The 21,830-nt window shown below is 43.2% G+C and overlaps 2 protein-coding genes across 2 annotated transcripts; both read right to left on the bottom strand.

Annotated features, from left to right (window-relative positions):
* Positions 1–1,542: 1,542 nt before the first annotated feature.
* LOC139468772 (uncharacterized) lies at positions 1,543–9,490 on the bottom strand. The gene is made up of 7 exons (XM_071250908.1): positions 9,431–9,490; positions 7,965–8,345; positions 5,994–6,038; positions 5,043–5,423; positions 3,471–3,515; positions 3,084–3,142; positions 1,543–1,968 (listed from the first exon to the last, which is right to left on the bottom strand). Exons 2-7 carry the CDS (start codon positions 8,323–8,325, stop codon positions 1,807–1,809), a joined length of 1,053 nt encoding a protein of 350 aa, XP_071107009.1. The 5' UTR covers positions 8,326–8,345; positions 9,431–9,490; the 3' UTR covers positions 1,543–1,806.
* An 8,456-nt stretch (positions 9,491–17,946) lies between these two features.
* On the bottom strand, positions 17,947–19,442 carry LOC139469164 (uncharacterized). Its single transcript, XM_071251299.1, has 3 exons — positions 19,411–19,442; positions 18,603–18,988; positions 17,947–18,145 (listed from the first exon to the last, which is right to left on the bottom strand). The coding sequence occupies exons 2-3, from the start codon at positions 18,938–18,940 to the stop codon at positions 17,959–17,961; spliced, it is 525 nt and encodes a 174-aa protein (XP_071107400.1). The 5' UTR covers positions 18,941–18,988; positions 19,411–19,442; the 3' UTR covers positions 17,947–17,958.
* Positions 19,443–21,830: the final 2,388 nt, after the last annotated feature.

The raw sequence follows: 21,830 nt of genomic DNA, 5'->3' as shown, positions 1-21,830 counted from the left end.
GATTTAATAGCATCATTCACGGCCTTGGACCAGCATTTCTTTTTAATAAATTGACAATTATTGACATAGTTAACAAGTGTATCACTTAGGTTATACTTCTGTACAAGTTGTAGCATATTATATATCGGCGATTTTCTACTCCATACATTGCATGTAAAACTATCTGTACACATAAATTGACCCAGGCGAACTAGAACCATTACTTTAAAAACACAGTTATACTTTGAATACATAGCTTTCTTAAGAAGTAGAGTGCTCTTTTATGTATGTAATACTGTAGTGGCATGATGCCGATAGCATCCAACACAACAATACTGGAAGTGCGAGTGTGTAGTCCCTGAACTTTTTTACAAAATTGACGTTGTACTACTTCAAGCATTTTATACTCTTTAAGAGGAAGTTTACTCCACACGCTGAATCTATAGAGAGCACATGATAAGATTACCCTCTCCCAGATACGTGCTGCAGATAAGGGATTCAGACGACCAAAGTACAACCCATTATTATGGTTAGTGTTGATGAGTACACGTAACTTTTCGCATGCAGATTTTGTACGTTCAAGTGATGATTTATCTGTACTAAGATATACACCTGCATATATAATAGATTTCGTTTGTGGAACATGCATATCGCCAATTGATACATTAGTGGTTTGAAGCTTATTGTTTTGGCATCCAAAGTATAGAACTGCACTCTTGCTTACATTATATATTAGCTGCCACATATGAGGCTACGGTCATCTGACATGGCATCTTCCCGAGGCAAGTGAGTTAACTGACTTTAAAAGTCCAGTGTGGGTAGAAGGAAGATGCTGACTTGGATAAAGTCTTGAATATGTACACCAGTAATTAATGAGCAAAGACATAGCACACCTCGTCCATGACGGCTGACAGTAAATACAATACAATGATGATGAGGATTAACAATAGGAATTAACATCATATAAGTAATGGCCGTTGAGTGATTCTAGAGTCATACGCCATTCATACCATGGCTACATGGTAATTAGCATTCGGCATTAAATGTTCATCCTGAAGACGGCTGTCCGGAATCGGTCACTATGACATCTTTGCATGTTGCTCGTATACCCTGTTCGCACTGATCTTTCCATATGCCACCCAGCGCTGTTGCATGTGCACGGCCCAGACCCCAGTATGTTTAGGCTGCTCGGGAATGATGCTGACATTGTATTTTGGAATGAACAATTATTGACATACAGATATAATTGACGTCCTAGTGACGTTAAACCTGTGGAAATACTAGTATATATAGAGAATCTCACCGAGTGTCTTAGGATATCAAATATATCAACACGAGTTGATAAAAGTGGGGAAACTCCGAGGCTTGCCGAGATTTTTTCCACTTTTATCAACGAGTGTTGATATATTTGATATCAAAAGACACGAGGGTGAGATTTTATTTATCATCCAACATCATTCTTACTGGTACTGCTAACAGCTTCAGTAGCTTCAGTAGCAGAGCCATTAGTGATGTCATTCGATTGTGACGTCATGGTAACAATGACGTCACAATGGTCTGCAAAGCATTGTGATGCAATTTCATTGCGGCGATATCTACAGTATAGATATCGCTTGATCTCACCCAAGCGATATCTCCTGTAGGAGCTAGTTTTGGATGATAAAAAAAGGATGTTACATGTTACTGTGGGTTGTCTTGTGGCTTATCAATAGTAGATGGATGTACACACATTTCTAAGGATAGCTTAGTTTGCAGATAACAAGCGCGTTTTGAATTTTGTCTCCCTACAAAAAGTCAAATAAATGCAGCGTCGATTCTGGTGGCCATTTAATGTTCACTGCTCATTTCTCTGGGCACTGTCTGTTCCTCCTGCTCGGTGTGCTCCGTAGGGATACTCTGTCGTGGGTGTCCATCCCTCAGAGTCAGTCTGTTGCTCAGGGCCGCTGCCGACATCCTCTCCACCAGCTCGATGTCTCTGACTAACGACAACTGCAACACCGTAACGCGAGGTTAGGATACCGGAAGTAATACGGCCTCTATACCAACAGTATGACACACGCAAAGGCGCGGCCTGGCTGGCCTTTGGATGTCATTATCTGTATTATTTAAGGTTCAAGGTCAGTCATATTGGCCAGAGGCAGGCTTTATTTGCAGGGCAATACACCCTGTCGAGGGACAATATGACTGATCGAGGATTGATACGTTCAAATCCCGTATTGCCCCTACATTCTCGTATCTAAAGTTAAACAGGTATTATGCCATTCATCCCATTATTTCAGCAGTGTAGCAGGTGACGAACGCTAACGATCTGCTAGTTCTATTTAATATTGCTACGTAAGGACGAACCACAATTACGGCTGAGAGAGGTCTGGTAATAGAAGAAGAAGAAAATTGTTTATTTTTGTCTCACCCATGGTCACAAATTACATAACACCACAAGATAAAACATGGCCACCCATTCAGGGTTATGAGAGACATTCAACATATGAACAAATTATAAATTAAATCACATATTTAAAACATATAAGTATTGGGTCACACGAGCAACCAGCACTTACAATATCAAATATTACCCACGATGTAATATCTAAATATAACCTGCAATACAATGCTTAAAGACGACCCGCAGTGTAATATTCGGATACAGACCGCTGGAAACAGTGCTTTGTACAAGTAATAAATTAATATTATATTATTATGATATATTTACATCCGTACGTCGTCGAAACATCAGGGACACTGTTGCAGCTAGGCAATGTTGTATCTCCTCGTTTTGCATAAGGTAAACAAACTGATTATTTTGGCTAAATATTTATTTTTGGTAGTACAGACGCCAGATTACGTTGCCTCATTACAAGGTCAACTAGCCCGCAGTGTGACACTGCTGACAGGTAGGCTAAATGACTAAGTATCAGGTGGTTTGGAGGAGTTACATAGAAAACTCGCTTACACGACATACAATGTACTCAGGGCCATTGACAATATGTCGACTAATCTGTAGTTCGAATCAAGCCGGATCTCTGCCAGAGCTATAAAGTTACATTTTTACGAGTAGGACTGAATACAACAAGAATTAAATTTAAACCATAAATTAATTTTCTTACTGGCGGATTGTGGAGCTCATGATCCTGTTCCGCCGTCGTTTCAGCTAAGCGCAGGTCTCCTGCAACAATATCAAGAATGTTGTTTCATCAATGTTGCGCAGTCAGCATATTCCATCTTTATCAAGCTACACGTTTTACTTAAATTTCCGGTGTAGGCTGTACACAATTCCCGGCTACAGTATAGTCGTCTCTGTTATTATGCGTTATATCAAATAGCATACCCATACCTTCTGAATTAATCACATAAAAATTAACTTTTCCCGGTTGGTCCCGACTTTCAACATACTCTACCCTTCTTGCTGGACTTTTATTTCAATTAGTTTGCTTTACTGTTGGTTCGTGAATAGATGACGGTTCTATCAACATTGAAAACCTCGTCATCCTTACCTCCACTCGCTCTGTTACTGGCATGACCGCTGTCAGTTGATGCGACTGAAACACGATCACGAAAACCATATATGTCGACTATTGAGTAAGTGAGTTGGATTTTACGCCGTTCTTAACAGTATTACAGTTATATCAGGCCGTGTCAGCTTTATGTGGGAGGAAAGCCCGAAGTGATGCAGACCTCAGACGTTTACCACTTCGGTGAAACCCACGAGCACAGGTATGGTGCTGACAAACCTAGATACATAATCGGGGCGAACCGGGTTTCGAACCCACACCATAGCTTTCTGGCGTGCCCAAGGGAAGCAACTCTGTACAGCGAATCGCGGCGCCTCGACTCTTGAAAAAGCAAAAGATGAGAGTTACAGCTGGACCGATAAACTGAACACAAGACACACACGAAATGACATTGTACAAGCAGATTATACCTTTCATCTCTGGCATGCACAACGACACATTAGTAGCTAGTGCGTTTGGTTTAACGAAGCTTTGAACATTAATGTTACCTCACGTCGTGACTGGGAGATGGGATAGCCTAGCGGTTATATATAGAGTTCGCTCGTCACGCCGAAGCCGCGCGGGTTCGATTCCCCAAATGGGTACAATGTGTGGAGTCCCTTTCTGGTGTCCCCTGCCGTGATACTGCTGGAATATTTTCTAAGAGCAGCGTAAAACTATACCCACTCACGTTGTGAAAGCTAAACCACTTTCTTACCCAGAGTTCCTTGCGATCAACCTAGTACCTCTGCATGCGTAATTTCTCATCACATCTTACACAGTCCATTAAAAAAAAATCACATAATAGTTTTCATCAGTTTTATGTTTTAAAAGTCTACACATTTACCAAAATAGTGTTTTTAAGTGGTCATCTTTTAGAGAGAAAATATCCTGGGGAAACCAAAGGGCATGGGTATGGTACAAACCAAGGATTATAATCGGGGCGATTCCAGGGATCAACGACCAGCGGATCCTGGCACGGTCGAGGGATGTACCTCTGCACAGCGAAAAAGGGCGAAAGAATGTGAAATTCTAGACCACGTTGGATGCAGAGCAGGTGATAGAGCATTACTATTATTACTCATATAAGTGCCAGGGCGTCAGTGAGTGTGTTAAAGGTGGACTTTGCGTCGGCAATATCCCACCCATATAACGACGAGAACAAATCATACATTCATAAAATACACATTAGAACATCAAGGTAAATATCACCAATTGATTCAGTGTAAATCAACTGTATAAATGTAAATCATTTCTAGACATAATTCATACATGTATTGTGTATTAAGTGATGAGTATTTATCTGACAACATAAAATCGAAATACCACTTTCTGTCGGAACTACTTTCAGAATGCTTCAACGTACACGTGTGTGTGTGTGTGTGTGTGTGTGTGTGTGTGTGTGTGTGTGATCGCAAGTCAGTCTGGTTGTTATTGAACTTATCGTGCGAAGTGATTGAAGCGTCATAAAATCTCGTGAGCGTGCCGGATTGTGGCAAATCCAACAATGCAGCTGTCATTCAAATTTCGACCACTGTTTCAGATTCGTTTAATTGAAGTATAGAAGCACCTTACCCGACATTCTAGCACCAACTGCTTGTAGACTCTCGTCTCCACATGACTTGAGAACGCCGGCCACTACTTCGTCTATGACCTCCTTGAGCTCCCTGCCCAAATCTTGTATTCGCATAGCCCTGGACACAAGTAGGACAGGCCCTGTACTGGCTACACTCTCCGAGTTGGGACGAGAGCCAATTCCTTCGTCGGACCCAGAGTAACGTTTCCGAGTTTCCCTTTGGTCCTGGTGTAATTTGAGTTTGGAAGCTAGCGCTTGATTTGCGCAACACTGGTTTAAAAAGATTTCCAAAACTTCTTTGAGTATGTCATCAACGACATTGTCGTCCCATGCAGACATTGCGTCATCCAATGTTGTCATCAGATCATCTGGGTTTACACCTGAATTGTGCATACTTAAGTTAGAATTTGTCACGACCACCATGACATATAATAATGTAGAATCGTAAATTCCCGAGTAAATTGTGCCAAAAATAAATGCGGGATTGATCGACGCACCAAAAGATATGTCTTCTACAAAACGCCAGCAGCGTGTATATATAAACGCCCGTTCAAACGTTAGAGGAAAATCTAATGATTACATAATGCTCCCTTTCCAAAACCCCCGTTAATAAGTCTTTGATATATCCCAAGGTCGGACTTCTTATGTGTTCCCTTAAAACAAGTGGGGCGGTCGGGTAGCCTAGTGGTTAAAGCGTTCGCTCGTCACAATAAGGCGGTACACAATCCCCGGGTACAGTATCATCGTCTCTATCATTATGCGTTATTTAGATAAGATAAAATAGCATACCCTTCTGAATTGATCACATAAAAATTAACTTTTTCCGGTTGGTCCTGACTTTCAACATACTCTACACATCTTTCTGGACTCTTGTTTCAATTAGTTTGTTTTACTGTTGGTTCGTGAATAGATGACGGTTCTATCAACATTGAAAACCTCGTCATCCTTACCTCCACTCGCTCTGTTACTGGCATGACCGCTGTCAGTTGATGCGACTGAAACACGATCACGAAAACCATTTATGTCGACTATTGAGTAAGTGAGTTGGATTTTACGCCGCTCTTAACAGTATTACAGTTATATCAGGCCGTGTCAGCTTTATGTGGGAGGAAAGCCCGAAGTGATGCAGACCTCAGACGTTTACCACGTCGGTGAAACCCACGAGCACAGGTATGGTGCTGACAAACCTAGATACATAATCGGGGCGAACCGGGTTTCGAACCCACATCATAGCTTTCTGGTGTGCCCAAGGGAAGCAACTCTGTACAGCGAATCGCGGCGCCTCGACTCTTGAAAAAGCAAAAGAAGAGTTACAGTTGGACCGATAAACTGAATACAAGACACACACGAAATGACATTGTACAAGCAGATTATACCTTTCATCTCTGGCATGCACAACGACATATAAATAGCGAGTGCGTTTGGTTTAACGAAGCTTTGAACATTAATGTTACCTCACGTCGTGACTGGGAGAGGGGATAGCCTAGCGGTTATATATAGAGTTCGCTCGTCACACCGAATCCGCGGGTTCGATTCCCCAAATGGGTACAATGTGTGAAGTCCCTTTCTGGTGTCCCCTGCCGTGATACTGCTGGAATATTTTCTAAGAGCAGCGTAAAACTATACCCACTCACGTTGTGAAAGCTAAACCACTTTCTTACCCAGAGTTCCTTGCGATCAACCTAGTACCTCTGCATGCGTAATTTCTCATCACATCTTACACAGTCCATTAAAAAAAAATCACATAATAGTTTTCATCAGTTTTATGTTTTAAAAGTCTACACATTTACCAAAATAGTGTTTTTAAGTGGTCATCTTTTAGAGAGAAAATATCCTGGGGAAACCAAAGGGCATGGGTATGGTACAAACCAAGGATTATAATCGGGGCGATTCCAGGGATCAACGACCAGCGGATCCTGGCACGGTCGAGGGATGTACCTCTGCACAGCGAAAAAGGGCGAAAGAATGTGAAATTCTAGACCACGTTGGATGCAGAGCAGGTGATAGAGCATTACTATTATTACTCATATAAGTGCCAGGGCGTCAGTGAGTGTGTTAAAGGTGGACTTTGCGTCGGCAATATCCCACCCATATAACGACGAGAACAAATCACACATTCATAAAATACACATTAGAACATCAAGGTAAATATCACCAATTGATTCAGTGTAAATCAACTGGATAAATGTAAATCATTTCTAGACATAATTCATACATGTATGGTGTATTAAGTGATGAGACTGTATTTATCTGACAAAAAAAAATCGAAATACCACTTTCTGTTGGAACTACTTTCGGTATGCTTCAACGTAAACACGCGTGTGCGCGCGTGTGTGTGTGATCGCAACATTCGTCATCAATCGGCCCTTTCCGTAACCTGCAAGAGGACTCGTCCCCCTATCGATGAATGTTATGTGCGAAAATACGACAAAACAATCAGAATGCGCGTATGATTTCAAGTTCTTCGTCAAAGAATCTCTCAGAAATAATTTTTGAATTTACATATGTCTTACATCTAAGAATATACCAAAGACATAGTTAAATGTGTTCAATCATGCCGTATAATTCCGCACGTCCCGATTTGCTTTATATTGCATTTGAAATATATATAATATATGTGGAAAATACGTGAACCATTACGCAACGAATTGACAACTATTTGCGCTAAGACGGAACCCGGTCGCAAAAATGGCCACGAGAGGGGCACGAGTCGCAATTCGGCTTGTTCCGGAATAACACGAGTTGGTCACGAATGTGATCGCAAGTCAGTCTGGTTGTTATTGAACTTATCGTGCGAAGCGATTGAAGCGTCATAAAATCTCGTGAGCGTGCCGGATTGTGGCAAATCCAACAATGCAGCTGTCATTCAAATTTCGACCACTGTTTCAGATTCGTTTAATTGAAGTATAGAAGCACCTTACCCGACATTCTAGCACCAACTGCTTGTAGACTCTCGTCTCCACATGACTTGAGAACGCCGGCCACTACTTCGTCTATGACCTCCTTGAGCTCCCTGCCCAAATCTTGTATTCGCATAGCCCTGGACACAAGTAGGACAGGCCCTGTACTGGCTACACTCTCCGAGTTGGGACGAGAGCCAATTCCTTCGTCGGACCCAGAGTAACGTTTCCGAGTTTCCCTTTGGTCCTGGTGTAATTTGAGTTTGGAAGCTAGCGCTTGATTTGCGCAACACTGGTTTAAAAAGATTTCCAAAACTTCTTTGAGTATGTCATCAACGACATTGTCGTCCCATGCAGACATTGCGTCATCCAATGTTGTCATCAGATCATCTGGGTTTACACCTGAATTGTGCATACTTAAGTTAGAATTTGTCACGACCACCATGACATATAATAATGTAGAATCGTAAATTCCCGAGTAAACTGTGCCCAAAATAAATGCCGGGTTGATCGACGCACCAAAAGATATGTCTTGTGTAAAACGCCAGCAGCGTGTATATATAAACGCCTGTTCAAACGTTAGAGGAAAATCTAATGATTACATAATGCTCCCTTTCCAAAAAACACGTTAATAAGTCTTTGATATATCCCAAACCTCGGTCTTCTCATGTGTTCCCTTAAAACAAGAGGGGCGATCGGGTAGCCTTGTGATTGAAGCGTTCGCTCGTCACGCCGAAGACTCGGGTTCGATTCCCGACATGGGTACAATGTGTGAAGCCCATTTCTAGTGTCCCCCGCCGTGATATTGCTGGAATATTGCTAAAAGCGGCGTAAAATCATACTCACTCACTTAAAACAAGTGGAAACAACATGTGAAACGTATCGATAGTGAAGAGTGAGTGTATGTTTATACGTTTGTCGCTATCCATGCAGGAATACCACGGCGGTGGGGCACCAGTAATCCACCGTCACTACTCGCATCTCTTCGTAAGCTACATTCGGCCTGTTGGCATGAATTGGTCATGATTGACCAGGAATTGGCTTCACACACTGCACCCATGTGGAGAATCGAACCCTGCCATTTGGCGTGTTGAGCAAACTCTTTAATTACAGGCTACCCCACAACCCGTAACACAGATAAGAGACATTTCAAACACGAGTGTAAAAGTCTTGGTCGAAACGCCTCTCTGAAACACACAGACGCGCGCTACAAACTTACGACGGGCCTTAAACATTCGGAAATAGATTAAATACCCGGCACTTATGTAAGTATTTATAAAGACATATCAACACCACTCCCTACTGTAAAAGTTGCCTACAATAGCTAAGCATATTATTAGAACTACTTCCTTCTTAGTCATCGCCCTACATAGCAGTCTATAGTGCTCTACGAACAGTGAATACAGTCTGTTGGCGACACACCTATATACAGGTATTATCAGAGATATACGGATTTGCTACTGTATATTGAAAATAACTTTCTTTACCTCAAAAGCTCATCCTTCCTTCCCCAATCGCTATACACCGAGAAAGTCTCTAACTGTCTGATGTATGACTGTGGATCTATATCAGTGTATAACTTCCTTGATATACACCCAATCAAATCACTTTGAAAATGGTTACGTGCGGTGTACATACTCGTCTATATTTGGGTTGTGAAGATTCTGAATTTACTTCCCGGGTACTCATCCCCGCTGTAGGTCTCAAGAGATAGGCACAAAACGTCTGATTGGGCATTTATGTTACCATAGCACTGACAAAACGTATTTAAATGCATGTATTAAACAATCTGGTCGTGCATACACTGAGTGAGTGAGTGAGTTTGGTTTTACACCGTTTTTAGCAATATTAATTCCAGCAATATCACGACGGGGGACACCAGAAATGGTTGTCACACCTACCCATGTTATCCCACTCATGTATGCCTTTGTTGTTACTGTTAATCCTCTACTGTTAATCCTCCACTTGCTATAGATATTCTGCACTATGTCCCTCATTCAGTCTTGCTTGACAACGGTATAAGGATCTATACCGAAACGTCGCTTTTTACAGTATTAAAGAAGTTATCCATAAAATTGTGTCAATCTTGTTACACTGAAGTTGATTCAAGTTATATCTTTATTCAAACATATGAGAAGTCAGGAGGAATGGGTGCATAGTCCTACTCAATACCCACCCGACCCGGGTGCCCGAGTTGCCCGTCCCAGCCCTAGTCTATATGTTCCCGTAAGTAAACCACGTGCCGAGAACATACGGGGACAGCAAGGCGAAAGGAACATTCACATCGTACAACTAGCTGTATACAATACGTTGCATGCAACACCTTGTATCGTCCGAACCTGCAAGTCGGGCCACCTTTTGACGTATGCAATTTGTCGGACGTAAGTTGTACGGCAAAGGATTTGTTCCGTCTTCCAGAGACAAGATGTACGTTTGCAGTTCGCCAGCCAGGACCACTATTTCTTCTGAAGAAATCCAAGATCTTACGAAATCAGAATTGTATTCAACTGATCACTGTGTGAACGCCGAGCTGCATGCCACTTTAATTTATACAACTAAAACCATGCAAAAGTTGTACCAATACCGTGGGAATGCCCTTTAGGGCGAAACTATGTTGAGTAGTTTCAGGTGCCTCAGACCAGTGGGCCCCCGTTCTGCAACTATAGGCACATATTAATATAACTGTTACATTTAATAATGACAGTTTGCTTTCTATAGCATATTCAAGCCCCAGAATTCACACAGCAGTTGTTGTAGTTTATTTTATAGAATGTCCCGTAACATTATTATAAGGGTAACGCGCTTTTACAGGGCATATCATCTGCAGAAGCCCAAGGTTTTCCATTTAACTGCCCGACGAAGGATGTCATTTTCTCTACCCTATGACGTCACCGAACAACGGACTTGATAATGGCCCGTCGTGAGGGCATTATAAAGTAACAGTGGCCCGCTTATTTCTGATAACGTGCGGGATGTTTAATGATAATTCTATCCATTTTAGCTATAATACACGATAATTACCCATTTTTGACCAACTCGTATTATTCCGGGACAAGCCGAGTAGCGACTCGTGCCCCTCTCGTGCACATTTTTGCGACCGGGTTCCGTCTTAGCGCAAACGGGCATACCTCAAATAGTTGTCAATTCGTTGTGTAATGGTTCACCCATTTTCCACATATATTAGATATATTTCAGATGCAATTTAAAGCACATCGGGACGTGCGGAATTATACAGCATGATTGAACACATTTAACTATGTCTTTGGTATATTCTTAGATGCAAGACATATGTAAAATCAAAAATTATTTCTGAGGGGTTCTTTGACGAAGAACTTGAAATCATACGCGCATTCTGATTGGTTTGTCGTATTTTCGCACATAACATTCATCGATAGGGGGACGAGTCCTCTTGCAGGTTACGGAAAGGGGCGATTGATGACGAATGGATAATTAGTGAGGTAAAGTGTGATTAGATTGCGCTGCTTCAGAACAAGAATCGGGGCGGTGTAGCCCGGGTTTTGTTTCATCACAAAACATGTGTGAAGCTCATTTCTGGTGGCCCCCTTCCTGGAATATAACCAAAAAGGTGTGGTTTGCAGACAGGATTCTAATGTGTTCCCGAGATCAACAATGAGTCAGAAGAGCAGTAACCCTGCTGTTGATGCCAGAACACCACCTAGAAGATGTGTGGGTACGCGCCCTGGTAGAATTTAGGGTGTTGCAATTTTCAGACTATGTGAGTGCAGTACTGGGTAGAGGGCAACTACAGCAGAACATCGTGGAACCATTTCAAAACCCAAGGTCAACGTACCACCAACCACGCCGAAGAATGACACTCGAATGTAACCTCAACATTAGCATCTCCCCACCCCAACATCTTCAAACTCACCAACATCTTCAAACTCACCAACGTCTTCAAATCTGAGCGAGCCTACACCAAACAACTATCAAGCTATCTGACAAGGGCAAGCAACGCCCAAAGAAATCTAAATATCGCCAACTAGAACTGAGACAGCAGCCAGAAAAAAACACCTGCAAAACGGAATGAAGACAATTTATGAGTATGCTGATTACTGTCTTGTAACTTTCAACTTAGTATCTTGAAATTTTAACTTAATATCTTGAAATTTCAAGAAGAAAAGGAAAAAACAAGTGACCCTAAACGACTTCACCATAATGGTAAAGACACGACCGGCATTCAGCTGCCACTGCCTGATATCACTGAATTAGTGTTTTATGAAAAGACTGGAAAAAGGAAGGAGCGCCACAGTCAATCACTCAGGGGAACGGTCGGGAAGCCTAGTGGTCAAAGCGTTCGCTCGTCACGCCGAAGACCCGGGTTCGATTTCCGACATGGGTACAATGTGTGAAGCCCATTTCTGGTGTCCCCCGCCGTGATATTGCTAAGAGCGGCGTAAAACCATACTCACTCACTCAATCACTCAGGCACCCAGTAAAGAATACCAGACTGAGTCCATTTGTGCAAATCCCGCATAAACATTAAATGTATTTGTGTTGTACAGTCATTCTATAAATACATAATTTGAATTAGAATTTACCCTGGTTTAACCCGAACTTCCCCCTGCTTTATCAGACAAGGAGATGACTCACTGCGTAAATAGACCAGAGCGCCTTGGTTTTTCCCATCAAAGTCACGTAGTACGTTCACAGGGCCATTCGATTCGTGTAACAGGATAGCCAGATTATCAGTTGTCAAACCGCTATATTTACATGTGGCTATGTGTGTGTACAGCAGTATTGAAATAATGAACTAGTTCACAGGCACGAGAGCAAACTGCACTACGAGTTGCAAATGTGTTTGGTGCGTGCGTGCGTGCGTGTGTGTGTACGTGTGTGTGTGTGAGTGTGTGTGTGTGTGGGTGGGTGGGTGGGTGGGTGGGTGGGTGCGTGCGTGCCTGTGTGGGTGTTTGACGACACACCCTGCAGGTTATAATTAGAGCGTTCTGTGACATGTATTTTTCCCTTTTGAATGAAACTTTCCCCAGTAGCATAACTCATAGGCCGTTTAATATTTCTTAAGAACCTAGAGGTGGACTAAGTGAGTTAAGTCACTTTACACCATATATTGATGAATATTTGCTTATTAAAGAATAAAAAGTAATTTGTAATAAAATCCCGGGCTTATTTGTCATGTCACATTAGAAAAGTGTGCTCAGGGATGTTTTTTGCGAAACACATACATCCATTGCTGAGAGTGAGAATGCGAGTTCGTGACGAATGAATACCGCAATTCATGTCATATGCATAATATGTCATAGTCAATTTATCTCACCACAGTCGTCACAAGCCCAGCCATTCGCTCCGTAGAGTCGCGTCCTTAGGAGTGCCACAACCTACATTCGCCTTGATTTTGTTTCTAGGTTTGTCAGCACAACAACTATGTTTCCATCATGGATTACCCCGGAGCTAATATCTCCAAATACACTGTATTGGCGGCCCGAGTGACTCGTAGAATTGCTATTTGAAAGACTCTCAAGGATAAATTGGCTCGTGAAATGAAAGCATCGTTTCAGGTGTTTGCTTTCGGTGAGATGACATGATTCGATGGATTTTTTTTTATCTCAAAAGTTCAGTATTTCACTCTGCAATTAGATAGGAAGTCAAGTTAACCAGCCGGACTCTGCGACGGCCACAAACTCACTTAATAATAACGCTTTACGTCCTTAGAGTAAGAGGCCGCCTCCGTGGTTTAGTGGTAGAGCGTCCACCCGGAGAGCGGAATGTCCGGAGTTCGGACCCCGGCCGCGTCATACCAAAAGACGTTAAAAGATGGTACTTGTTGTTACCCTGTCTGGCGCTCGGCATTAAGGGGCTAAAACAACGACTGGTCGGCTCGGAGTCAGTATACTGTGTCTAAATGGGATATTCATGTTAAACTGCGGCATGGTATCTCAGTGAGCTATCACTATAAATCGGCATCAGTCCGGACTAGTACAAGCAGCCACACAAACACACACACGTACATGCACGTCGCTATATAAGTGCAATAATCTTGGACGCGACGTTAAACCCAATTTCACCTCACCTCACCTCACCTTAGAGTAAGAGCGAGGGGTAAACTACATCGGCTGACACTGTACACACGGCGCTGTGTCATCCAAGCATTGCAAGTTAATTCCCAATCTTACTTTTTATATCCAAACAATGACCGCCAGCGCTGTTGCCTGACCCCAGTGAGAGTAGGGTTGTGTCCGTTACACTGCAGCCTAGTGCATTCAAGCAACTACAATATATATACAACAACGTCCGACTCTGAATCACAACTACTGCTGTCATCTCACCACTAGACGAAATTGCAAATGTTTGTTTGTTTGTTGTTTAACGCCACACTCAATATTCCATCTATATGAGGGCGGTCTGTAAACAACCGAAAACCAGATAATTCAGTGGTTGACATCATGAGCATCGATCTACGCAATTGGGATACGATGACATTCATCAACCAAGTCAGCAAGCCTGACTACATGATCCCGGTAGTTTCCTAATCTTCGATCAGAGTGGAAAGGGTTTGTCGCATTTATTTAGTTCTTGTATTTCCCGTTGTAACAAATTAAAATTTACTTTCAATTAAGACATAACGTAGGCCACAACACAAAAATAGTTGGCCATAGGCTAGAAGAGTAAATGCACTATGCTTGATCAAAGCGCCAGGAAGCTTTCATCGAGTTATTTTTATAATTCGAGTTAATGAAACTAGATGAGTGAGTGAGTATGGTTTTACGCCGCTTTCAGCAATATTCCAGCAATATCACGGCGGGGGACACCAGAAATGGGCTTCACACATTGTACCCATGTCGGGAATAGAACCCGGGTCTTCAGCGTGGCGAGCGAACGCTTTAACCACTAGGCTACCCGACCGCCCCTAAAACTAGAGGAAATGAGGTTTCACTGTGAACATCAGTGTTTGGTCAGAAAAATTAATTGTGTTTGAACTGTGCCCCGTACCTCCTTTTCAAGAAAAAACGACCATTTGTGTTAAAGTATACATGGTAAAAGAGTTTCCCCAGGGGGGCAGCGACATCATGTTTAGCTTGTTTTCTATAATCTGAAAACAGTGACAAAAGTGAAAAAAGGGCATAGAAAAATTGACCAGGGTGACTTAGTACAAAACAATCAGCTTTATCGCAACGATGATCGTAAGTCTTAAAGTATGGGAGTTACGATCACCGTAGCGTTAGGATCCCTTTGTACAACGACACCCATTTGGTGTGTGTCGCGACAGGGATAATCCTATCCTTTGTGAAAATAGAGGTAGGCAGTAGTCCATTCCATGATGTGGTTTAACATCTATTTGTATGTTTCAAAAACTAATGCGTTTCGAAGTTGCGTTGAATCCAAAATTTAAGTGAGCGATGGGAGATCACTCTTAGTCCCACGCGTGTCTACCTCAGTGGAGGTGGAAGAAGTGCTCGTAAAATAGCCAATGTGGCGACACCGTCCTTCGAAGAGGAAAGGTCCGCTCAGATTCGCTTACTAAACAGCATCACAATACTATGTGGCATGTACTAAGAGCCAATTTGTGCATAATAGAAAATTAAGGTGTAATCCATGTGACCAGCGGTTGAAATGTACGGATAATTTGACCGCCTGCATTTATTACGCTGGTCGTGAGATAAAAGAGCATCCGAGTGACCATGAACATATATGACAGGTGTGTAAATATGGTAGACACAATGTTGTGGATAATAACTTCTTTAATACTGTAAATTGCGACGTTTCGGTATAGATCCTTATACCGTTGTCAAACAACTTCGTGTTCACAATTGGAATCCCAGATGTCTACTTCGTGTGCGACCCGAGAAGATCTGGGGAAGAATAAGTCTTCAGCAACCCATGCTTGCCGTAGCAGGCGACTATGCTTGTCGTAAGACAATGTAAATAATCAAGTCTAGACCAGACAATCCAGTGATCGATCCACGCCATTGGGATACGATGATATGCATCAAGCAAGTCAGCGAGCCTGACCACCAGATCCCATTAGTCGCTTCTTACGGCAAGCATAGTCGCCTTTTACGGTAAGCATGGGTTGTTGAAGACCTATTCTACCCCGGACCTTCACGGGTCGTACATTTGAGGATGCCCCTGCATTCACACTAACAAAAATACATTTTTTGAAAGTCGAGTTTCTGTTGTTTATTAAGACAGTTTATTATAGGGTGACCTGACGCACTTCATTTGTTGGTGAATGCTATGTATAATGGCTATACACTATTGTTGAATTGTAATGTAACATGAAATATATGAAACAATAATATTGCTGGTGGGTTGTTTTTTCTTCACATATGCTTTTTAGTTCAGGAACTGCTATGTATAACCGTGTTATTGATGTGATCAACATGACAAGATCGGACCTTTCGGTTTTCAGTTCTTAAAATTCAGAACTCTTCCCCAAAAGTATACCCTCTCCCTAAATCCTACCCTACCTTCTACATACTCCTACTGCCCCACCCCTACATTTACCCCCACCCCTACCGTTACCCCCACACCTACCGTTACCCCCACACCTACCGTTACCCCCGACCCTACCGTTACCACCACCCCTACCGTTACCCCACCCCTACCGTTACAACTACCCCTACCGTTACCGCCACCCCTACCGTTACAACTACCCCTACCGTTACAACTGCCCCTACCGTTACAACTACCCCTACCGTTACCCCACCCCTACCGTTACAACTACCCCTACCGTTACAACTACCCCTACCGTTACAACTACCCCTACCGTTACCACCACCCCTACCGTTACAACTACCCCTACCGTTACCACCACCCCTACCGTTACAACTACCCCTACCGTTACAACTACACCTACCGTTACAACTACCCCTACCGTTACAACTACCCCTACCGTTACCCCCACCCCTACCGTTACTACTACCCCTACCGTTACAACTACCCCTACCGTTACAACTACCCCTACCGCTACCCCACCCCTACCGTTACAACTACCCCTACCGTTACAACTACCCCTACCGTTACAACTACCCCTACCGTTACAACTACCCCTACCGTTACCACCACCCCTACCGTTACAACTACCCCTACCGTTACAACTACCCCTACCGTTACAACTACCCCTACCGTTACCACCACCCCTACCGTTACAACTACCCCTACCGTTACAACTACACCTACCGTTACAACTACCCCTACCGTTACAACTACCCCTACCGTTACCCCCACCCCTACCGTTACTACTACCCCTACCGTTACAACTACCCCTACCGTTACAACTACCCCTACCGTTACAACTACCCCTACCGTTACCACCACCCCTACCGTTACCCCACCCCTACCGTTACAACTACCCCTACCGTTACAACTACCCCTACCGTTACCACCACCCCTACCGTTACAACTACCCCTACCGGGACAACAACCCCTACCGTTACCACCACCCCTACCGTTACAACTACCCCTACCGTTACCACCACCCCTACCGTTACAACTACCCCTACCGTTACAACAACCCCTACCGTTACCACCACCCCTACCGTTACAACTACCCCTACCGTTACAACTACCCCTACCGTTACCCCCACCCCTACCGTTACTACTACCCCTACCGTTACAACTACCCCTACCGTTACCACCACACCTACCGTTACAACTACCCCTACCTTTACAACTACCCCTACCGTTACCACCACCCCTACCGTTACAACCACCCCTACCGTTACCCCCCATATCTAACGTTACCCTACCCTACCGTTACCCCACCCCTACCGTTACCCCTACCCCACCGTTACCCCAACCCCTACCCCTACCGTTACTCCCACCCCTACCGTTACCCCACCCCTACCTTTACCCCACCCCTACCGTTACACCTACCCCTACTGTTACCACCACCCCTACCGTTACCCCCATCCTACCCTGCAGTTACTCCTACCCTTACCGCTACCCAACCCCTACCGTTACCCTACCCTACCGTTACCCCCTGCCCTACTCCTACGTTGTCCCCGCACCTTTCTTCACGCCCCACATTCCCCAAAGTCTACTTCTTAGCTGGCTTCTTCACCACCGCCCGCTCTTCCTCCAGCCTCTTCAGTTTCTCCTCCCTCACCTGAAGCTGATACTCTGCCTTCATTTTCTTGATGAAAAGGCGACGCTTCTTCTCGTCCTTGACAGCTTTGTGCTTTATTTCTCTGTCCAGTTGTTTCCTCTGGACTTGCTCCACCAACCTGTTTAAAATCAGTTCAATCATGTATATTTTGTTTTGTTTGTTTGTTGCTTAACGCCGAACTAAGCAATATCCCAGCTATATGACAGCGGTCTGTTAATAATCGAATCTGGGCGAGACAATCCCATTGATTAACATCCTCTACGCATCATCAATAGGAATACGATGACATTCACCAACCAAGTGAGCGAGCCTGACCACCCGATACCATTTGACATTTAATATGGTTTTCTTGAGCCTGGCGCAGACTAGATTATATATAAGCCATCATTTTTAGATTAAATCCCATCTCTATATATATACATATATGTTACATGTAGGATCAGGTTGTATCTTAGGCTGTTTATTTATGTAAACTTCTTTCTTGAAAAGACCCATGGTGGGATTCTTTCCTCAACTGTGATTAGTAATTTACTCGATAACATTATATTTGAAATAATCAGTGACGTATAACCTACTTATCATATCTGAAAACATCCGCTATGATTTGCTTCTCTTCGGAGGTGTAATGACCTCGTAATGGAACTCGCCATAGGCGTCGGGGAGCTCTGCCACGGGGAACAACCCCCTCCACTGCGGGGACAGAGAAGGCAACTCCTCCGCTGGCCTGACGGTCGGGGACCAAGCCCTCATCTCGTAACAGTTGAAGAATCTCCGTCCCTGATAGTCGGGGTGTGGGCGGTGTCACCTGAGACTTGGCGTAGTACAGCTCGTGAGGACAGTTGATCTTGCCCGTCAGAGCCTCTTCAGGAGATGTCTGCTTGAAAGGCTTAACCTGAGTCTGTTTGCATCCCATTTTAGACAGATCTGGACGCCCTTGACGCCTCAACCATCGTCCGAGTTTCTACCACAAGAGTAGTAAAGTAATGTGAGGACACTTTGGGCGATTTGATGACACAATGAATAAAACACTGGAGAACATACAATGGACGACACATAGGGAGACACACACTAGATGATAAACTGGATGATGACACAGCTGATGCCTCGGTTTGAGTCTCAGACGTGTCTGGATACACATCTATGTCTGTGATTTTCAGTTTGTGTTCATGCGATTATTTCCAAAGCCCTGCATCTTTTATCTACTTTATTATCACGTAACTCATATATCATCTTATTTATTTTAAATCATGTTCGTTTTAGCCCCATCAGGGATCACGTTGGATCAATGCATATGAATGTGACAGCAACGAAGTCGTGCTAGCGTCACACCAGGTGTTGTGTCTCAGACAAAAAGAAATATTTATCATCCTTACAAATCTTTACCTCTCCATCCCCTCTTGATAAACTTCCTGCAACAGTACTTGACAGGGAACTGGCACATTTGCTGTGTTCGTACATACAGCATTACAGCAGAGCTATAATTATATGACTCATGTAAATAAACAATTTGTTTGTGCAACGCGCATGACGATAAATTAATATTTCTGACACGCTACGCTAGTTTCACTGAATATTCTGCAGATGTTAGGCATGAATAGAAATTTAAGTTAGCAACTCAAACATCAACCACTGACTGAAACAAATGGAACATACATATGTGTGTGGTATCATCAAACCTGTGAACGTCCACGGACAATGTCACTGCAAGCATTATTCCCGTAGGTTGAAGCGCTGTGAATAGAGAAATGCCCTAATTCTATTTCTCCTTCTGAGCCTATAGTTAGATTCGTAATTACACTTCGGTCGCATACTGTCTCAAAGTCGCCGTAATCCATTATGCAGAGTTGCTGTTATTAGACGTTCCGGGATCCGCTGATCATGGGTTCTGTTCCCGTGCTCGTATATCCAGACACTCAACCACCCACCTGAGATGTGAGGTTCAAACTGGTTTAGCGCGCGGGTTTGGAGGGTATGCCTTCAACCGAAATGGTCTTTACAGAATCCGCTGAGATGGAGTGTTCGAGACTTGGACTATTCAGTTACATTACATCATGTCCGCTTAAAGTGGGAGGAAAGTCATGAAAAGAAAAATTGGCACAGGTCACATTGGTGACAGCTAAGAACTGTTTTGCTGGCAAAGACATTGGGCCGATCTGGAATTGGAACCCACTATAACAAGATCCTAGCACGATTAAGGGACCTAAGTTTGCAACGCGATGAGGCGCGTTGGATGACGGGTTGCAGGACTGAAACTATCTTCTTAGGGGGTTACTAGACTCGAGTCAGCTGAAAGTCCTTGTATGGTCCTCAGTGGTCTAGTGGTAGAGCGTCCATCCGGAGAGCGGAAGGCCCGGGGTTCGATCATACCAAAAGACGTTAAAAGATGGTTCTTGTTGTTACCCTGTCTGGGGCTCGGCATTAAGGGGATAACACAAGGACTGGTCCGCTCGGAGTCAGTATTCTGTGTCTGAGTGGGGTATTCATGTTGAACTGAGGCATGGTATCTCAGTGGGCTAGCTCTATAAATCGGCACTATCCGGGCTTTTACAAGCAGCCACACACGTAATTGCATGCATGTCGCTATATAAGTGCAGTAATCTTGGACGCGACGTTAAACCCCATTTCACCTCACCTCACCTTGTATGGTATCAACTACATCAATCATGTAACCATTTCTTTTTTGTTAAATTTTCAGCCACCATTAAACATGGGTGTATGCTTTCTTTTGCTGGGCAGTTTACATGGCAAAATAGGGCGTCAATGATACAAATATACGTAAATATTCATTCTAACCGATATATCACTTGTCGGTCGACGTTTCAAATAGATTGTCGTCAAATGTTAGTCATAATGAATATCTATAGGTGAAACAGGTGTAGTTTGTTAAATAACTGGCTTTACTGGTCAACATGGCAGTAATTTCACAAATGTGGAATAAAACCCCTACTCCTATCATGTTTGAAATATGTGCCAAAAAAGCAAATTTATTGATTTTTAAAGATAACATGTCTAAGATAACCAACCATCAGCAATTACGTAGATTCTATTATGCGAAAAACATTAAAACGAAGAAGTTTAAAATCAAATTAAAGCTGCAAGCAGCAATGGCGGGCTCCAAGTAACACTGTGCCCAAACGTCCATGTTCGAATCCTCAAAGGGTTTCCTTGAACCAACTCCGTCAAATGTAGGCACCACTTGCAGGGTATTGTCGCAAGGAAATTGGTGTGTGCCAGAGCGTCCAGGTCTGTTCTAAAACCATTCCCGATCTCGAACATGTTCGAATCCATAAAGGGTTTGCATGTACCAACTCTGTCAAAAGATGTCACCGGAAATCGCCGCTACGAAATTGCCGTGTTCCAGGGGTGTCCAAAGTATTGATCAAATATTACCACCAAGCGGTGTTACTTTTAGCATACAACCAATAACAATAAATGAGATGCATATGGCACACTAACTTCATGTAAACTTGCAATAGTTTCTGTGGAGAACCTTACAAGATATGATCTTCAAAGCAAAATTTCGTTGAAAAATATGATCAAAATCAAAATTCGATACGACCGTAACTAAAAAAGATATCCAAAATCGGCTATTAACATTTGATGCGTTATGTATGGAGACAATTATCAGAAAGTTTGAAAGCATTTCATGCAGTGGACTCAAAGTTGTTTGCATTTGAAGACAGGTACCCTAAAAACACAGTAAAAACCTTGAATCCAATATGGCTGCCAAACCATGTGACCAGTGACCAAAGTCAAAGAACAAAAAATGTCAAGCAGCTTAAGCAGCAGATACATGCTAGGTT

Source organism: Haliotis cracherodii, unplaced genomic scaffold (assembly GCF_022045235.1).
Source record: "Haliotis cracherodii isolate W230 unplaced genomic scaffold, xgHalCrac1.p SCAF_2, whole genome shotgun sequence".
In the NCBI taxonomy this organism is placed as follows: Eukaryota; Metazoa; Mollusca; class Gastropoda; order Lepetellida; family Haliotidae; genus Haliotis; species Haliotis cracherodii.
This window is presented reverse-complemented; position numbering and strand designations above follow the sequence as displayed.

Coding starts and splice junctions, on each gene's coding strand:
- LOC139469164 (XM_071251299.1), bottom strand. CDS start 18,940: ATGGGATGCAAACAGACTCAGGTTAAGCCTTTCAAGCAGACATCTCCT. Junction 18,146..18,602: donor GATGTTTTCAGATATGATAA/GTAGGTTATACG, acceptor GATTTTAAACAG/GTTGGTGGAGCAAGTCCAGA.
- LOC139468772 (XM_071250908.1), bottom strand. CDS start 8,325: ATGACAACATTGGATGACGCAATGTCTGCATGGGACGACAATGTCGTT. Junction 5,424..5,993: donor CAGTAACAGAGCGAGTGGAG/GTAAGGATGACG, acceptor TGCACAATTCAG/GTGTAAACCCAGATGATCTG. Junction 1,969..3,083: donor ATGAGCTCCACAATCCGCCA/GTAAGAAAATTA, acceptor ACGGTGTTGCAG/TTGTCGTTAGTCAGAGACAT.